Source organism: Macrobrachium rosenbergii, chromosome 21 (assembly GCF_040412425.1).
Source record: "Macrobrachium rosenbergii isolate ZJJX-2024 chromosome 21, ASM4041242v1, whole genome shotgun sequence".
NCBI lineage: Eukaryota > Metazoa > Arthropoda > Malacostraca > Decapoda > Palaemonidae > Macrobrachium > Macrobrachium rosenbergii.
Window position 1 is genome coordinate 1,070,144 of NC_089761.1, and position 18,589 is coordinate 1,088,732.

Consider the following 18,589-nt stretch of genomic DNA (forward strand, 5'->3'; position numbering starts at 1 on the left):
TTATTTTTGATAGCTGCTGTTCATCCTCAAAGGAGTTACTCTTGTTCCCTAAAGGGCTCCATAACCAACAAATTTCAAAGAATTCTCACTAGTTGATCCTGGTTAGTATAGTGCATGTTGACACTGATAGAGTATAGGGCTCAAGACAAGAGGGCTTTTCTCAATGACTACTACTCTAGGTAATTGATATAAATCAACCTGTAGACGTGGCATCAGAAAGAATGTCAACCAAATTATATGTAGTAGACCTATTCTCATTATCCTATTTTGGTCTATTTAGATAATTACTCACCCAAGTCCCATGCCTTTTTAAAAGGGAGAGTCTGTGGTTTAAGATGCAGCTGACTGGCAAAAAAATAGATTTTTCCTATGTCAAAACCTGTTTTTTGATAGAGCCTTGTTTTAAATGTTAACATTACCAAAGAAATTGACAAATAACCTGATTTAAAATCCAATCCCAACCACCCAGATAAAATTTTTTGATTAGTAAGGTTCAGACTGTGTGTCATTCTTTTTCCAGATACCTCTTGGGTTTAGAACAAAGAACATGAAATTAAACATGAACTTACAATTATTAAGCTATAATTCTAAATGGGGCCAGGGTACAGCTAAATAGGCTAGTTTCTCACAGAAGTGTTGTAACATTTTCCAGCTAGGCATCATTTTAGCATACCCACCACATAAGAAGACCCCCTGGTTTACAGCATGTCACCTATGGGGTCAGGATTTACTATGCCATCTACTTATACACAAATCAAAATGAATTTGTTGATAATGGTAATAACGTTTTACAAATACCGCTTCCTGATAACCATACAGTACACTTGAAGACTTCATTTAAAGGAAGCATTTCCAAAGAAAACTAATGATGTACAGTAAAGTCCCTTTCAAATAGTTAACACTTCCTCTAAAAATGCTTTTAAGTCCTTTTGTGAAAGTTCAAATACCATTTTTAGTATACATTAAAGCAGCATCCTACATCAAATATACCTTAAATTATCCCTTCAAAACCCGAGCCTCTATTTACAAAAATGTCTCCCATATGCACCCGCCATGGGAGTTAGTGCATGAAACGGAAAAAATTTTTTTCAAAAATCACAGCACGCCATAGTTTTTAAGATTAAGAGTTCCCATTTTGGCTCCTTTTTGTCATTGCCTGAAGTTTAGTATGCAACCATCAGAAATGAAAAAAATATCATTATCATATATAAATATTGAAATATATGACAGCGGTGTTCCAAAATTTGTCAATATAATTTTATACATTTCTGGAGCAAACGGTTAAAGCTAACGGTTATTTTTTTCCTTTGTATTGTACACCTTGTCTCGATGATTTGGTATATAACAAATTGTAAAACAATCAAAGCAACACAGAGAAAATATTATCACAATATGATGCATGAATTGAACTTCAATGCAGAACCCAAAAATGTTTTTGTAATTCACCATAAATCAAAATACAGTCAGAACTTCCGGTTTGTTGAAAAATGAAGCAACTCATTGAATATTACTAGACTGTAAGTGTTTTAACTTACAATTGCAGTTTTCGACCATTTCGGTCGAGTTAAAGTTGACTGAAGGTTGAATTTTTTCTATTTATCGTAATTTATATGAAAATATTTTCAAAACTGATAAAGCTACAACCATGAGTTATTTTCTAGTTGTATTCTACATGAAATTGCACATGCCTTGACTATAAAAGTTTATGTAACGACCTAATATAAAAGCCCCTTGCAAACATTACTCAACGTGATGGAATTTCCGAGATGTTTACCCACTCTTCTTAACCACCAGTGTAACCCAAAATGTTTTTTCAAAAGATTCACCATAAATCGAAATATTTGTAGGACTTCCAATTTATTGCAAAATAAAGGTAAATGATTGAATATTACTAGAATGTAAGAGTTTTACCTTCCCAGACTTTCACCATTTGCTGGTCTTAAAGTTGACCATGGTTGAAATTTTGGCAGTTATCATGAAACTTTATGTGAAGATGTGTCATTTCCTTTGAGTAAAAGTGTTGAAAGAGTGAATGCAGGTTGAGTGTGAGTTTTCTTATTAGCTGCTGGAAAGTCTGAGGGAGAAGTTTTGGATTGTTATGGCAGAAGTGGAAGAAATAAATGAGAATATGGAAGAGATGATAGCAGCCATGTCAGGAGTGAGTGAGGTTGGAGCCAACTGTTCTCAGAGTTTGAATGAGCTTCTGGTGTATGTCCGAAACCAAGGCTAGGTGAGTTTCTATTGGTTGGAGTGGAAGTTGTGAAGAAGAATGTTGAGAGGCCATGGACCCGGAAGTCAAGGTCCAGTTCTGTAATGTTGGCTAAGAAAGGGATTTTGAAGAAAAAGGAAACGAGATTTCCTTCATTTTAATACAATGTTGAGTGCCTCAGGCTAATGTTTGGATTTGTATGATGAAAAGGATTTTGACAAAGGAAAAATCTAATTTCTGGGTGAAGGCCTGTGTCGCTCAGTGAAATGTCCCTATACAGCACACATTTCTAGGTATAAGTATTGCTAGATATACCAGAGAAAAAGCTAATAGGATGCCAGAGTTACTACCTCTGGTTCGATACATCCTAATAGGATGTCGGTATGTCATCTAGGAGCGAGTGGAAGCCACTACCACAGACACTTAACCCAATAGACTCCTCCTCACCAAAACCCCTCTGTCTAAGAGGTGCCGATACAACGGTCCCACCACCGCTACTACTAATTCTACCCACAATGCACCATCCCGAAATAGCACCAAGCTTTTTGGCTAGACCACTGGTGGAAATTTGAGGGATGGGATTCTATTCTTATTTTCCTAATTTGAAATAGATTTTTCCTTTGTCAAAATCCCTTTTCTGGGCTTGTCCTTCATCTAAGTTGAGTATTCAATAGTTGCAGAGAATGACCAAAGAAGCAGTTAAATATAAAAAGGATTAATGTATTAAAGATAAAATAAAATTTTTATATTGAATATGCTTTTTACTAATCCAGAAAAGCAAATATAAAAATAAATTAGTACAAAATGACAAAAACTAACTTAATTAATGCAAAATGAATGATAGTTTCAATCTTAAGATTAATAAACAAACTAGTAACCATCACCTATAAAACAATGTTTAGTTGAAAATTAACAACTAAGGTGATATAGGCAAAGCCAGGAATGGATTGAGAAGCAACCCAAACCCAGGCAACAAACTATTTACGGGAATACAAGCGAGGCAGGTAGGTTGAGAAGTACCAACTGGTAGGGCAAGCAAAATACAACAATTACAATTACAAATTACCAACAATAAAATATTATAAAACATTAGGCTGACTCTGAGGAAACAATGTTCCTGCAGGCCTTCGTTCAGCAGAAACTTCAAAGCCTCCAAGGATTTGAGATAATGACGTTTAAAAACTCTAGGGATTTCCAGCCCGTATATTTTTTAATTTCCTAAAATTCATGTGTTGGAAATAATTAACTGAGGATGGCTACAGTTCATCCGGATATCATGGACCTGGGGATTGAATCTCGTTGTCTTAGCTTGTTTAATAAAATAAAGTATTTGTTGCTAATGCCATTTGCAAGAAAATGGTTCCACCATTTTCTCTAACAAAAAGTGGACCTGAAGACCTCTGAGAGGTTCTCTCTAGGTAGGCTTTTAATGTGACCACCGGACATAAGGAGGGATCTTCTAAAAGGGGTATTATCTTCCAGGGAGACCACCTAATTAGAGGATCTTCATTTTTAGCTAGAAACATTTGATCTGGGGAGAGTAGAACCTCTCCTGATGGGAGGAAATCCACATGATTCGGCTCTCTAGAAAGGGCTGACAGTTCAGAGATTCTAGCTCCTGAAGCCAGGCTAATTAAAAACAAAGTTTTTCTAAGAAGAGTCGAATATCGGCAAGACTCATTATTTGTGTCTGAGGCTAACTTTAATACATCGTTTAGAAACCAAGAAACCGTTTTAGGACGGGTTTGTTGGTCTAAGACGGGCACAAGCTTTAGGAATAGATGAAAAGTATGAGTCCGTTGATCAATGTTAAATCACCAAAGGAATGCTTTCGTTAAGGCAGACTTAGTTGTAGAAATTGACTAGGTCTGGCCAGACCTTTGTCAAAAGGGTCTTAAAAAATGAGATCGTAAGATTAGTAGTCATAGTATGAACTCAATCCTTCAGAAAAATAGCAAGTTTTTTAACTGCTGAATCATACTTTAGAAAACTCAGAGTAGATTCTCTCTTATCCATTCCAAAAATAATGTGTTTTGAGGATCAATATTAGCATTTTTCTGGGCCGAAAACTTCATGAAATCCATAAAGTTAGGGCATTCAGCATTCTTGAGAAGCTGACACAATCTGAGTTTGCACTACTTTATTTAATATTGGTTGAGGAATTTGCAAGGCCTTGAGTTTCAGCTCTAACAGAAGCTTTTAAACCAATTGCTCTTTATAGTTGGGAGCAACTAAGGCTATCTGACCTTTGAATGACCTGAGTTTGTGTAAAACTTTCCACAGAAGATTTACTGGAGGAAAGAGATAGATCTTTCCCATTTGTTCCAATTTATTGACATTGCGTCTGTAGCATAAGCCCAAGGTCCAGGTTCGGAGCTATGTAACATGTGAGTTTGTGATTTGATTCCGTGGCAAAAGATCCACCTGAAGCCCGGGAATCTGTTGGAGAATCCAATTGAAGGATTTCTTGTCCAAGGACCATTCCGATTCTAGAGGAGACGCCCTTGACAGAGAATCTGCAATCACGTTCCTTACTCCTGACAGATGTGTTGCTGACAGGTGCCAATGATTTTTCATTGCTAATGAAAAGATCGCCTATCATAACATGATTTATGTGACTTGTCTTGGAACCTCCTGTTCAAACAATGAACTATCACTGCACTGTCCAGAACTAGCCTGATATGTATGTTCTTGGCCAGACGTAAACGTTTCAGAGTCAAGAAAACTGCCATCGCTTCCAGAATGTTTATGTGGAAGAGGCTAAAGTGGCTTGACCAGATTCCTTGAACCTTCTTGTACTGTGAATAGCCCCCAACCAGTCACAGATGCGTCCGTGTGGATGATCAGGGCTGGAGGGGATATTGTAATGGAATCGATTTGGAAAGACTTTTGGCCGTTGTCCAGGGACCTGTCTTTTCTTTAAGATTGGAGGTATGATGAGGGAGACTTTGTCTCTGAATTTGCAATTGGCTCGACTTCGCCACACTCGATTTATGTCCTTCAGTTTTGCTTTGAGGAGAAGGTCTGTTAATGACGCAAACTGGAGGGAACCCAGGATTCTTTCTTGAGTGGACCGAGAGGCTTTCTTTATGTTTATGTGAAAGCCCAGATACTCTAGCTTACTGAATTACTAACTTTGTCGACTTTCTGACATTCGGAGACGCTGGAGGCCCAAATTAGCCAATCGTCCAGATAAGCCACCACCTTGATACCTTGAGATCTCAGTTCCTGTACCACAACTTCCCAGTTTGGTGAAGATCCTGGGCGCTATGTTCAGTCCGGGAAGGCATTACCCTGAACGAGTAAGCCTGTCTTCCCAGTCTGAACCCCAGATAAGGGTGAGAAGTTTCTTGCTATTGGAACATGATAATAATTGCCCCTGTAAGATCTATAGAGGTGGTGACGGCTCCACGGGGAAGTAAGGTCCGCACCTGAGAGACCTCAACATGGCAGAATTAACCTGTCAGGCATTGAATGTAAGAATTTAAAATTGACAGATCTAAAATCACTCTTCTCTTGTCTGAGTCTTTCTTTGGAACGCTGAATAAGCGTCCTTGAAATTTTAAATGTCTGACTTTCTTTATCGCCTTCTTTAAAAGAAGGTCTTCTGTATAGTCTAACAGATCTGATGTTGGAGTCTGAAAGAACCTGACAATGAGGAGGTCCCCTTAGCAGCTCCACCTAGGCCTTTTGAAATGATACTGTGTTTACCATGGACTGAATGTCCAATTGTCCCTGAAGAGGCGTAACCTCCCACCTACCTGGGGATGTTCATTTATTGTAAGACTTGCTGTCTCTAGTTCCTCTTGAACCTCTACCTGAGATTGGAGTCTGGGGCCGGATCTAGACCTGAAGCTCCCCTACCTCTATTTCCTTTGGACTGGCGGTAGCCCTGAAGGTCTGGGACTTCAGTGATAGGGTTGAAAGCAGGAGAAACATAAAATGTTGAACCAGTGGGATGGTGGGCTGGTTGGTTCAGTACAACGTATTGTGGATGTCCCCTAAAGGAGGTGGAGGGCTGGGCAATCTGACCTACTGGGACTGTCTGAACAATTGTCTGGGTCTGGGGTGCCTTATAAGGATGGAACCTCCTAGACCTCTTCCTGCCTTTAGGTTGGGGCCCCAAGAATTCTGATGACTTCCTCTTAAAGGAGTCCCCACCGATCCGAAGATTTTGATTGGCCCTGAGGCCTCACTGATTACTGAGTTGACCATATCTTCAGGGCTAATAGATTGGTCCCCAGATAGAGGATTTTATCAGCTTGTTCTGGCTCATGACCCCATGGTCTCGCGTCAGCCAGAACAAACTTTCGACAGTTCCTCCTTGCCAAATGAAATCAAACAAATCACTCTGGAATGAGGCCAGTAGTGATTTTGTCAGGGACCATTGGAGGTTCATCCATGTAAACAGCAGATCCAATTCCACCGAGGTGGCGGAATTGATAGATCTGCTGAGGGGCACCTAGCCTCATGTCAGCTTTTATCAGGGACTCCGGAAGCCTGGGTAGTTGTTCACTGAAGAGATTCAGAAGACCTTCTAGTTTACCCACTGTAAGGTTTCGGAAAGAAAGTCCAGCATTCTAAATCTGTTGGAAAGAGCAGAGAAGTAGGCTCCGTCTCAAAGAAAGACTCAGACATAGGCTTCTCCTCTGTTCCGGCCTGAAGGGTTAATTCTGCCACTTTAGAGGTGCAGGAGTCGACATCCTCATTTACTGTGAACATCGTAAACCGCCCCTTATGAGGGTCAATCTAGTGTTCTTAACACTCCCAGTCATCATAGGATCCAACCCATGCCGACTGCGCTTGATCCCTTATCTGAAGATCACTGTTGGGAACATCTTCCCTCACCAAGGCATCCTCGGAAAGCCGAGCATACCCGGGAAGGAAAAACAAGATCCGTTGGGAAGAACTGGTAATCTTCCACAGAGATCTCAACCTTCAATGGTTAATTTACCATTAGCGAAAGGGGCATTAAAGGCAAGATGCCAATGGTTAGAATCCTCATAAGCTGGAAGCTTCAGTTCGTAGGTATCTAGGACCGTTGCTGTAAACGGACCTGAAAGAACCAGTCCGGCCAGCGACTTTCTCTGGCTTTAACCTGTCCGCCAAGGATTGAACAAACTTTCTTGTGACTCAAGACTCGAGGCAAGATCCCGAGACATTGCCTTGAACTGAGAAGAGACCTGTTGCAAAACATTCCCATCATGGACTCAAGAAAGCTTTAGGGTCAAAGTCAGAATTTTTCGACTTGCTCGACTTTGTTCTCGACCCCCTTAGAAGAGGGAGAAGCTTTCTGGACGGAAGTCGAAGGTTTGAGTCAATGAAACCTTAATTGAACTAGGTACAGATGAGGTTTCCTCATTTAGTCAATTTAGGAAATGTCTTCGTCTTCAAAGAGGACTTCACCTTGGGGATCACCGACCCAACCCCCAGGGTGGAGCTCTTAGAGAATCCTTGGAAGGATGAAGACGAAGACACAGGAGAATTGAGATAATGGATCAATAAGACTACCTGCCTCACTTACATCCCTACCTTCCTCCGGGCGATGGCCATTGGTTCGAAACGGTTGATGTTGGCCACTTCTTCAGCCACTTCTGCCGACAGTGCTCTTGATCTTCTGGCTGAGACCTGGGTTTCTAGCCTAATCCTGTTGATCAGGGTTTTCAGCTACTTCAGGAGCTACAGCTGCAGAGGCCCTAGCATTTGGGGTAGAGAATGTTGCAGATATCCTCTGCCAGCACATAAGGACGCCCCTGACCAACATTGGACGAAATCCTTCAACCCAGATCTTCAATGTCGCTAGAGACGTGGCTTGACGGGACCGAGGAATCTGTTAATTAAATCTCATGTCAATAAATGGGATTGACAAGGATATTATCTTATATCAAATATAAACAATTATTTAAACTAACTGTGTTAAATACAATTGAAAGTTAACGTGCTCAGAATCATCAACCACGTCTAAATAAAGTTTAGCAGCGCCGCAACCGCCAGGATGCCAGAGCAGTGGTCGTCGACCTCGACTGCACAAACCGACATGCGATCTGCATGCTATATTAACCACAGGGTTGCTGCAGGTCAGACGTTACAACCTTCCTCTCCTGCAATGTACCACCTATAATAAAAATTTATACATGAGCATCTAAAATTGATCCGGAACACATAAACTTGTAAAACTTAAGAGTAAATATTCTGCCTCACACAGTTGAAAACTGTGGCTCGGTTAAAGTCTCCGATGAAATCCTAAACAGGTGGGCCGGACCTGAGTATGATCACGCGATCTTATCTCATTCGGTGGCGACGAACGTCACGAAAATTAACTAATTGCACAGAAATCAACAACCAGGAAGGCTATTCGCCGACGTGAAGAGTCGGGATAATCACTAAACTTTCATCTATTCAGAAAATAATAACAGTAACAAAACTCATATCATTCCGGCTCTCTTGGTTTTAATTCGCCGATAACAAAAGTTACGACGCTCAACACAAAAGTCCTATTAAGACTAAAGCGAGCTAACGATAGCTTCTTAGAAAAACTTTGACGGAGTGGTAGAGAAGCAGGAGCAGAAAATAAATCACAATTACTACTAGTAAAATTTATAACAGCTTCTCCAGTTCCTCCCATCAACTAACGGTTCAACGACGCTCAAGCTAAATGTTTCTGCTAAAGCTTAAGCGATCTCGATAGCCGCCTCCTGGACAGGTCCAGACCTTCGGAACGGGAAGACACGGGAGTGAAAACATGGCGACAACAACAGGTCAGGTGCCTAGGCACCTTTTGTTAGAGAAAATGTCATCTCAACCAAAAAGGGCAAATGAGCTAACTCTAAAACTTTGTAACGGGAGAGCCAAGACAAAAGAGACTAATATACAGGGGGTGAGATAAGGCGAAAGGATAAACATGGTACTATCACCTAACATAACCTCCAGTTAGGCTAGGATTCAACAAAATTTTGAAAATTAAAAAAGAGCGCTAGCGCCAACATCACTTCCAGGATTGAAGAATCAACTGGTCAGGGAAGAAGGGCCTGCACTCAAACCCGAATAAAGGCCACCCAAGAAAACCAGAACCAACTCAGGCCTATAATATTTTAAGGAGGAAGGAAGACTGTAATTGTAACAGCCTTTTTCCACGAATCCAATTGGTAAGGCCGAACTGGTCAGGTAGGCTAACAACACCACCCAAATAGACTCAAGAACTAATACACACATAATAAGTGACATAATGACATATTAAATATGTCTACAAACGGTAAATAAAGGAAAACTTTTATAGGCCTGGCTTTCAACTTCTAAGGTATAAAATAATCTTCGATCGCGTAATCGACATTAAAGTTGAAACTATCATAAAAGGAATGTAGTAATTGAAAATTCTATCGATTGAGCTGAAAGAAGGCAATCATATAGAAAGACTTTATAGTAAGCCGCCATGAACGAACATTAAATGGCGGCCCTCAGTCGATCATGCGAAACAATAACAGGACAAAATAATCCGTTACATACCAAAACATTCAATTTTGAATACTCAACTTAGAAGAAGATGTTCCTTGATCAGATGATGCCATCATGAAAACGAGATAATCCAAAAAAAGAAAATAAGCATAAAATATTAGCACCACAAAAATCACGAAAAGGTTCGTAACGTGCTATTTTCGGATGGTGCATTGTGGGTAGAATTAGTAGTAGCGGTGGTGGGACCGTTGTATCGGCACCTCTTAGACAGAGGGGTTTTGGTGAGGAGGAGTCTATTGGGTTAAGTGTCTGTGGTAGTGGCTTCCACTCGCTCCTAGATGACATACCGACATCCTATTAGGATGTATCGATCCAGAGGTAGTAACTCTGGCATCCTATTGGCTTTTTTCTCTGGTATATCTAGCAATACTTATACCTAGAAATGTGTGCTGTATAGGGACATTTCACTCAGCGACACAGGACAAGCCCAGAAAGATAATAAATTAGGTCAAGAAAAGTCAGTTTCATTTAATAACCTTCAAATTTGTTCCCAATATCCTGCACCAATTGTGTAAGAGAAGAAAGCCCCTACAATAGCAGCAGAGCACTTGTTTCAAAAAGATATACAGCCATACCCCGAATTTACGTGAGGTTAGGTTCTAGAACCCCTCGTACAAGGGGAGTTTTCGTGTAAGTTTGGCACTGTCTCTAAAAATGCTAATAAATGCTTATTTCTAAAGTTTAAACACTAAATATGACCCTAATCATTCTCCCAATTATTAAGCTAACTTTTAAATGAAATTAAAGTTACTGTAATTTCATTTAAAAGTTGGCTTAATATATTACCCTTAAAAAAAATAAATGGTTGACATAAAAATAGAGGGTTGAAAGAGAATTTCTGTCTCTCTCCCCTTCCGATCGATTTATTTTTAGAACTCTTCTCACCCTCTTTTTAATAACTTCTTTATTCTACTTCTCTTTCTCTTTGTTTTGAAATGCTTTTTCATGAACAAACAGTCTTTTTTATTTGGACTAATACAACTCTTAGTTATTATGTCTCTCTGTTTTAGAAAGTATTTGCCATACTAGCACATTTACACTTTGTAGACGGTACAGGAAAATTAGATCAATTCAACCTATCTACTGTACAGGTAAAGACGTGCAGAGAAGTAATAAGTTGTGAGAAATGTGTGAGTGCTAACCATGAGAGAGAGAGAGAGAGAGAGAGAGAGAGAGAGAGAGAGAGAGAGAGAGAGAGAGAGAGAGAGAGAGAGAGAGAGAGAGAGAGAGAAGGGTTGTCCTTACTTAAGAGTGAAATTATTTATCAATTACATGTATTATGGAGACTGAGAGAATGACACACGAGAGAGAGAGAGAGAGAGAGAGAGAGAGAGAGAGAGAGAGAGAGAGAGAGAGAGAGAGAGAGAGAGAGAGAGAGAGAGACTGTCCTCACTTGAAATATCAAATTAAATTATTTATGAATTATTACGGAGACAGAGAGAATAACATGAGAAAGAGAGAGGGAAGTTATTCTTACGTTAGATATCAAAAGATGGAAATTCAGTATTAAGCTAACTTTTAAATGAAATTAAAAGTTACTGTAATTTCATTTAAAAGTTAGCTTAATACATTACCCTTTAAAAAAAAGAAATAAAATGGCTGATGTAAAAATATAGGAGAGTGTGAAGATTCGTATACTATTTCTCTCTCCCCCCCATTCCACCAATCTATTTTTAGAAGTCTTCTCAACCTCGTTTTTAAAAACTTATTTATTCTGTCCCTTTCTCTCTGTTCTGGAATGCTCTATGTCTCTATGTTTTAGAACGGTACATTTACAGTTTGTAGACGGTACAGGCAAAATTAGATCCATTTAAAATGATCTACTGTACTGGTAAAGATATACAGAGAAACAGTAATACATAGGTTGAGCTAACTAGAAACGAGAGAGAGAGAGAGAGAGAGAGAGAGAGAGAGAGAGAGAGAGAGAGAGAGAGAGAGAGAGAGAGAGAGAGAGAGAGAAAGAGAGAGAGAGAGAGAGAGAGAGATAACAGTTGTCCTTACTTAAGAGTGAAATTTTTTATGAATTATTACTGAGAGAGAGAGAGAGAGAGAGAGAGAGAGAGAGAGAGAGAGAGAGAGAGAGAGAGAGAGAGAGAGAGAGAGAGAGAGAGAGAGAGAAACCTTTGATTCGCTAATCAGCAACACTCCCCCTTCTTGTCATGTTCAAGTGACATGTCTGACAGCTTTGCCTTCCAGCTTCTTCTCAAAAGATGAGGGAAAGATATTTATTTATATTTGTTTAAAATACGTATCACATATGAATTCTGTAATTACAGTAATATTATTATTATATACTGATCTTATTAATATCTGAAAATTAGTACTTATTATTAGGTAAAAAATTTATTTATCATAAAAAACAAATAAAAATGTACATGTACCATAAAAATTCTCTCATCTCAGTAAGATAGAGAGAGAGAGAGAGAGAGAGAGAGAGAGAGAGAGAGAGAGCGATTACTTTTATTAATTAATGTTATTCAATTTGTACATTAAAGCTTGAAAACTTATAAATTACATAAAAAATTAAGCATAAACACTTTTGTAGGTTTTCTCAGTATTCGCAAATGTTTGTGTGTCTGTGAAAAACTCGTGTGTGACAGTTAGTTAGGTTCTAATGAAAAGTTTGTGTGTCTGTGAACTGGCACAACTCAAATTGAGCAAGTTCAGGGTATTACTCTATAAGAAAACATAGAAGTATTTCAACAGAGATCTCAACTGGGCTCTTAGCATGGATATAATCTAACCATATTTTCCATACGGACTATTACTGTCAAAGAGATGATGTGCATAGTTTCTGAACTAGGTACCTAGCAATGTTGGGTGGGTAATTTTCAAGGTAGACAAGATTTTCAATTCCACACGTGAAGGTCTCCGCTCAGCAAGGAGGACACGTAGACAAATTTCCTCCCTACTGTCTGGGATAGAACAGCGGACGATAATAGAATTGAGTTCTAAACCTATTGTTGAGGCAACAGGAACTAATGCCTGTATGGCTAATTTGAGGCTATTATGTAAGTAGTTCCATTGAAAGTTAGAAGTTTGTTCAAAAAACCTTTGAAACCTGTAGGAATACATCTCTTGCTATTGCTTGATTGTCTAGGTTTGGAGACACACTGGAAGTTGATGGTTCTTACAAGTGGCAAACAGGTCCACTTACGTATATGGAAGCAAGTTGGCAATTAATTGAAAGGAGTGACTGTCTAACATCACTCGGTCAAAACTGTTGTATCCCCTAATATAGGGTCTGCTTATAGAGGGATGAAGAAATTTGTTTTTATTTAGCATTTCCCAACGTTTTGTGTGTGAGAGAGAGAGAGAGAGAGAGAGAGAGAGAGAGAGAGAGAGAGAGAAGAGAAAGTGTAATTGTCGTTGTGAGTGGTTCGGTTGTTGGAGTTGGTTCTACGGCTGTCTCTCTGTCTGTCGGTCTGTCGGGAGTTTTTCGTTTTTTGGGGAGGTCTTGGGCAGTTGAGGTCCAACCTTGAAAGTGAACGGGAGTTCGTCTGTTTTTTTGGGACCAAATTAATGGTTCATGTGTCTCTTCTTTTTTTTGTTGGTTCGTTGTTGGTGGAGGGTCGGTTTAAGTTTTTTTTGTTTCGTGGGTGTGTGCTGTGATTGGCGACCGTGGACCTCATCCATCTCCAGCAACCGAAGATCAGGTGTGAGTGTTGCGTGTTGTGTTGTTTGTGGGTGTGAATACCGCCACATAATATTTGGCGCCCAACGTGGGGCAGCTGGTATTGCAGCTGCAATTGAGGTTGGTGGCTGGTAGTGTGACTGAAGAGAAGGATGGAAGAGGAACTGGTAAGGTTGAGAGAGGAGAATACGTGGTTGAGGGGTGAGAATGAGAGATTGAGGAGTCAGTTGGAGGAGGTGGAGGGAATACTAAGAAGTGCAAAGAAGAAATGAAAGGGGAGATGAAAGAGTCAGAAGAGAGAATGGAAGAGAGGATGGAAGAGAGATGGATAAAAGTTGGAGGGAATGATGAAAGGTGTGGAAGAAATGGTGAAAGGTATGTTCAAGGGTGTTTTTGGAGAAGGGGCTGTTGGAGGCAGGTTCTCTGGAACGTGTGAAGGGCAAGAGAGAAAGAAAATGAGGAAGAAGTGAATGGAAGCGTGAGTGATGAAAGTGATATGGGAATAGGAAGTAAGAAACGAGGAATGAGAGGCAGGGTAAGGGAAAGGGGAATGAAAAGCAAGGGAAGGAACAGAGGGAAAGTAAGGATAAGTCAGGGGAAGAAAAAGGGAAGAAGGGAAAGGGAAAGGAAACTGGTAAGAAGGGAAAGGAAGTGGAAAGGCAGGAAAGAAGGGAGAGGGGTGAAGGCAGTAGTGATAGTGAGGTAGATGGAGGTGAGTGGATAAAAGTGGATAAAAAGAGGGGGAAGAAGAGTGTAATGAGTAAGATGAATGTAAGTGCAGAAGTGGACTCTTTGTATTCGGAAGAGGGTATGAAAGGACAGAGCGAAAGTAGCGAAAGTGAGAGTGAAAGTGAGAAAGAAGTGAGAAAGGCTATGTATGTGAGGGAGGTACCCCAGTGTGAAAAAAGTATAATGAGTATGGAAGTAGGGATGTGCATGATTTCTTTAGGGAGTATGAAAGGTTTTGTCAGGATAAGTATGGGGAAAGTAAGAGAGTGTGGGCACGAGAATTAGAGAGTATTTGACTGGGTTTCTACTTGATATGTATAGGGTTATTATGAGTGTGGGGATGTTGAGTATGACAAGGTGAAAGCTAGACTAGTTGAGCAAGCGAGGCGTTTGAAAGCGAGTGTTAAGTATAAGAGGAAGAATGAATTTGATGAGGCAAGAATGAAAGCTGGGGAAACCTTGTCACTGTATGCTTGTAGGCTGGAGACGTTGGCAAGGAAGAAGTTTGGGGATGATGGGATAGATGAATGTAAGGAGTTAGTACGGAAGTTGTTAGGGACAGTGCCAGATGGAGTTAGAGAATTTGTGAACTTGAAGCGGAAGGAGAAGAAAAGATGGACGAATGAAAGGTTGAATTGGGGAGAAATTTTGGAAATTGTAGAAGATTATGAGCTTGACAGGGTTATAAAAGAGAGCAGAAGTGTAAGTGTAAGGGCTGGGGTAGATGAGAGAGTACCAGAGTTCGGAAGCTTTAGGGATGCAGTGTTGAGGGGCCCAATGAGAATGGCCGATAGTGTAATAGATAGGAGTGTAAGAGCAAGTAATGTAGAGGTGCCAGTGAGGATGAATGATGGGTTTGTTAGGAACAACGGGTTGGACGGGTTAGGGATAGTAGTGTACAAAGGGGAAGGTCGGTGAGTGGAAGTCGAGCTAAGTGTTTTAGATGTGGAAAGGAAGGACATACAAAGAATGAGTGTAGGTGGGCTTTAGGAGCGTGTTTCGGTGTGGCAACCGGACATTTGGTAAGGGAGTGTATGAAAGATAGGGGGGTTAAATGCTACCGGTGCGGACAGGTGGGTCATGTTGCTAATGGTTGTAGGGGTACCCGAGTGAATGTAATATGTGGTAACTGTGGTAAGAATGGGCATTATGCGAGAATGTGTTCAGAACCGAGAGCGAAGTGTGACGAATGTGGAATGGAAGGGCATGTATCAAGTGTATGTAGACGAAAGAGGGTAACTGTGACAGCGAATTCGGGAAACTGAGTGTGAAGGGGGTTCAAATGGGTGGATCCTCCAGGATGCAAGCGGTGCGTGTGATGCATGTACGTGAGGGGTTGTTGCATGAGGATCAGCAATTTGTTTTGATAGAGTATGGTAGAAAACGTAAGAAAGGGAAGAACGTAAAGTAAACTGAATGGTCGTAAGTTGTGTGATAGGGTGTGAGTGCCAAAGTGGAAATGAGTGATAAAGCGTGTAATACGGATGAATGTGATGGTATGGATAGAACGATAGCATATGCGGGTTTGATATAACTGAGTTGACTGAACGTGTAGGGGTTAGTGAACGGTTGGAGGTGAGCGAAAAGTGTAAGAGTAAGAGAGCGTAGCAGTGATAGACGAAAGTGATTGAAAGCATGAATGAATCGTTGCAAGAATTGGAAAGGTCAATGAGCGAATGGGATGGGTTAGTTGAAGAATTGGGGAGGTATTTGGGAAACGAGTTAGAGGGTATAGATGAGATTGTGGATGAGATTGAGAGTGGTAATAGTGAAGAAGATAGCGTGAATCTGAGAGAGAATGGAGGAGAAAATGTAAATCTGAATGTTGCTGGAAGAGAGAGCGAGTCTGAGAGAATGATTGCGTGCCCGCGAACGCGATCTAGAGGACCTGCTAGTGAGCATCCGTGGGTGTTATGTGTAAGAGCGATTTGAAAGGGTGTGAAAGGTGTTGGTTGGGAAATGCTAAAAGGGGGGAGAAATATAGAGGGATGAAGAAATTTGTTTTTATTTAGCATTTCCCAACGTTTTGTGTGAGAGAGAGAGAGAGAGAGAGAGAGAGAGAGAGAGAGAGAGAGAGAGAGAGAGAGAGTAATTTGTGTGTGAGTGGTTCGGTTGTTGGAGTTGGTTCTACGGCTGTCTCTCTGTCTGTCGGTCTGTCGGGAGTTTTTAAGTTTTTTGGGGAGGTCTTGGGCAGTTGAGGTCCAACCTTGAAAGTGAACGGGAGTTCGTCTGTTTTTTTTGGGACCACATTAATGGTTCATGTGTCTCTTCTTTTTTTGTTGGTTCGTTGTTGGTGGAGGGTCGGTTTAAGTTTTTTTGTTTTTCAAGGTGTGTGCTGTGATTGGCGACCGTGGACCTCATCCATCTCCAGCAACCAAGATCAGGGTGAGTGTTGCGTGTTGTGTTGTTTGTGGGTGTGAATACCGCCACATGCTATTATACTGAAAGACCTAGTGAGGTGAATTGGAGACAATTGCCACTTCTTTAATTGCACCATCCAAAGGATGGATAGCAATGCTGCATTGAGAGGAAATGAACGCAAGTCCGACCTCTTGATGGAGAACGTTGCATTCCTGTTATCTAGGACCAATAAAATGTGTGCCCCTTTTTTGAAGGTTTCAGTTTTCCAAGAGATAAGAAAACAGCAATTAGCTCCATTAAGTTGATATGACACTTCCTCAGAGTGAGTGACCACCTCCCTGCTACCTGACGATCCTCCCAATGGCACCCCCAATGGACCAAGGAGGCATCCATGTGTATTATCACTTGTACAGACGGAGGAGTCAGGGCAACCTGTTTTGCCAGAAATCCCTTCCAGGTCCACTGCCGGAGTATTTCCCCAACTTTTGACTCCTTTGATGAAGTTGATCACGATTTTTTCTTGCATGCGATAGTCAGAATTTGTTTACATTTTTTAGTTGAAATCTGAGGACTGGGTCTACCACAGATGTGACCTATAACAGGCCCATTATACACTCCAACTGATGTCCCGAAACGCTGGGCTGTACCATGAACCTTTTCAGTTCCTTCCTTATTCTGTTTTGAGTATTGTGGGGAAAGGCAACTGGCCTTGAAGAGTATCCCAACAAGTCCCAGCCACTGAAAGTGTCTGCTTCGAGCCTGTTGACTACTACTCATAGACTTCGTATGCACTCTTCTCTGGTATGCCCCCAGACTAGCCAATCGTCTAGGTAGACTACCAGTTGAATTCATTCTTTTCTGATTTCCCGGACAACTAATGTTAATTTCATAGATTCTTGGGGCAATGTTTAACCAAAAGGGGTATGACCTTGAGTCTGTACATTACCTTTCCCTATTCGGAACCCTAAGAAGAGGCGGAAGGGAACACCGATGGGGTTGTGTCAATATGCATCTTTCAAGCCTATAGAAATGGTCCAGGTCCCTTGCAGGATGATAGAATGTACTTGGGCAACAGTAGTCATCCATAAACTGTGGCAAACAATGTGTCTGTTCAATTTTGATAGGTCAATGATCACTCTCCTTTCAGAGGAATCCTTCTTGGGGACAAAGAGACGTGTTTGGTGACAAATATACATGTTTCTCTATGGCTCCTTTTAAAAGGTCCTTCTGCACATAAATTTTCCAAAGAGGGGTCAGGTCCTTGGAGAAAAAAAAAAAAAAAAAAAAAAAAGCTCTTTGACGACACTGAAATAACAAAAGATAATACCATTCACCTGTATAGCAACAGCAAAACTGATCAATACATATGACTGAAAGATGAGCAGCATTTTGAATAGAAAGTGACTAGGGCTTCTCCCAATGTGACAGTTCATTGAATACTGTCTGTAATTACTCATTGTTAATGATTTTGTCAACCTCAGTATCTCAGGAGAATGATTTACACCATTACCTTAAAACAGCATAGAGAAAATAGGAAAGTTTGTAAGTATTTATACCTCTCTCGACTTAAGTCAACTGCTTGTTTTGAGAATAATCATGTAATATCTAACTTAAAAAAGGACAAAATTATTAGCAATCCAGTTACAGAAATACAAGTGGTAATAATTTTTTGTAATTCCAAATGTACTGAATACTTACAGTAACATTATTTGCTTTCAAAACAAGCTCAATATCTGGTCTAACTTCTTTGTTTGCTGGTCTCCATCGTCTATGAACTGTTCCGCTGAAAAAAAAAAAACATGAATTTAACAAGAATAAACAAACGAACCAGTTACTGGAAATTATCTGACATCGTAACTTTAAAAGTCATTGAGGCCAATGCAAAAAAAAAAAAAAGTTTACCAAATTAAAATCCTTAAATAAAACAGGTTTTGACATAGGAAAACCTATTTTTGGTAGTTGCTGTTGAGTCACCAAGGAGTTACCCCTCCATGGTCTGCCAGAGCTCCATGGTGACTAGAGTAAGATCAAAGAAATATCTTTTAGCCTGGTCTTGTAGCCAGGTATTGTGTCATAATGATACACACTATAATGTGATGGAGTATAATGCACTCAAAGATAAAAGGGCATTTTCCTTTACCTTC

General features: G+C 40.4%; 1 protein-coding gene across 1 annotated transcript in view; it reads right to left on the minus strand.

Annotated features, from left to right (window-relative positions):
• The window catches only part of LOC136849652 (uncharacterized), a 759,811-nt gene that overhangs the window by 408,358 nt on the left and 332,864 nt on the right, over window positions 1-18,589 (minus strand). Inside the window, exon 7 of the mRNA XM_067122953.1 lies at window positions 18,144-18,228. Within this exon, the coding sequence (XP_066979054.1) occupies window positions 18,144-18,228 (85 nt within the window). The remainder of the gene's footprint in view (window positions 1-18,143; window positions 18,229-18,589) is intronic.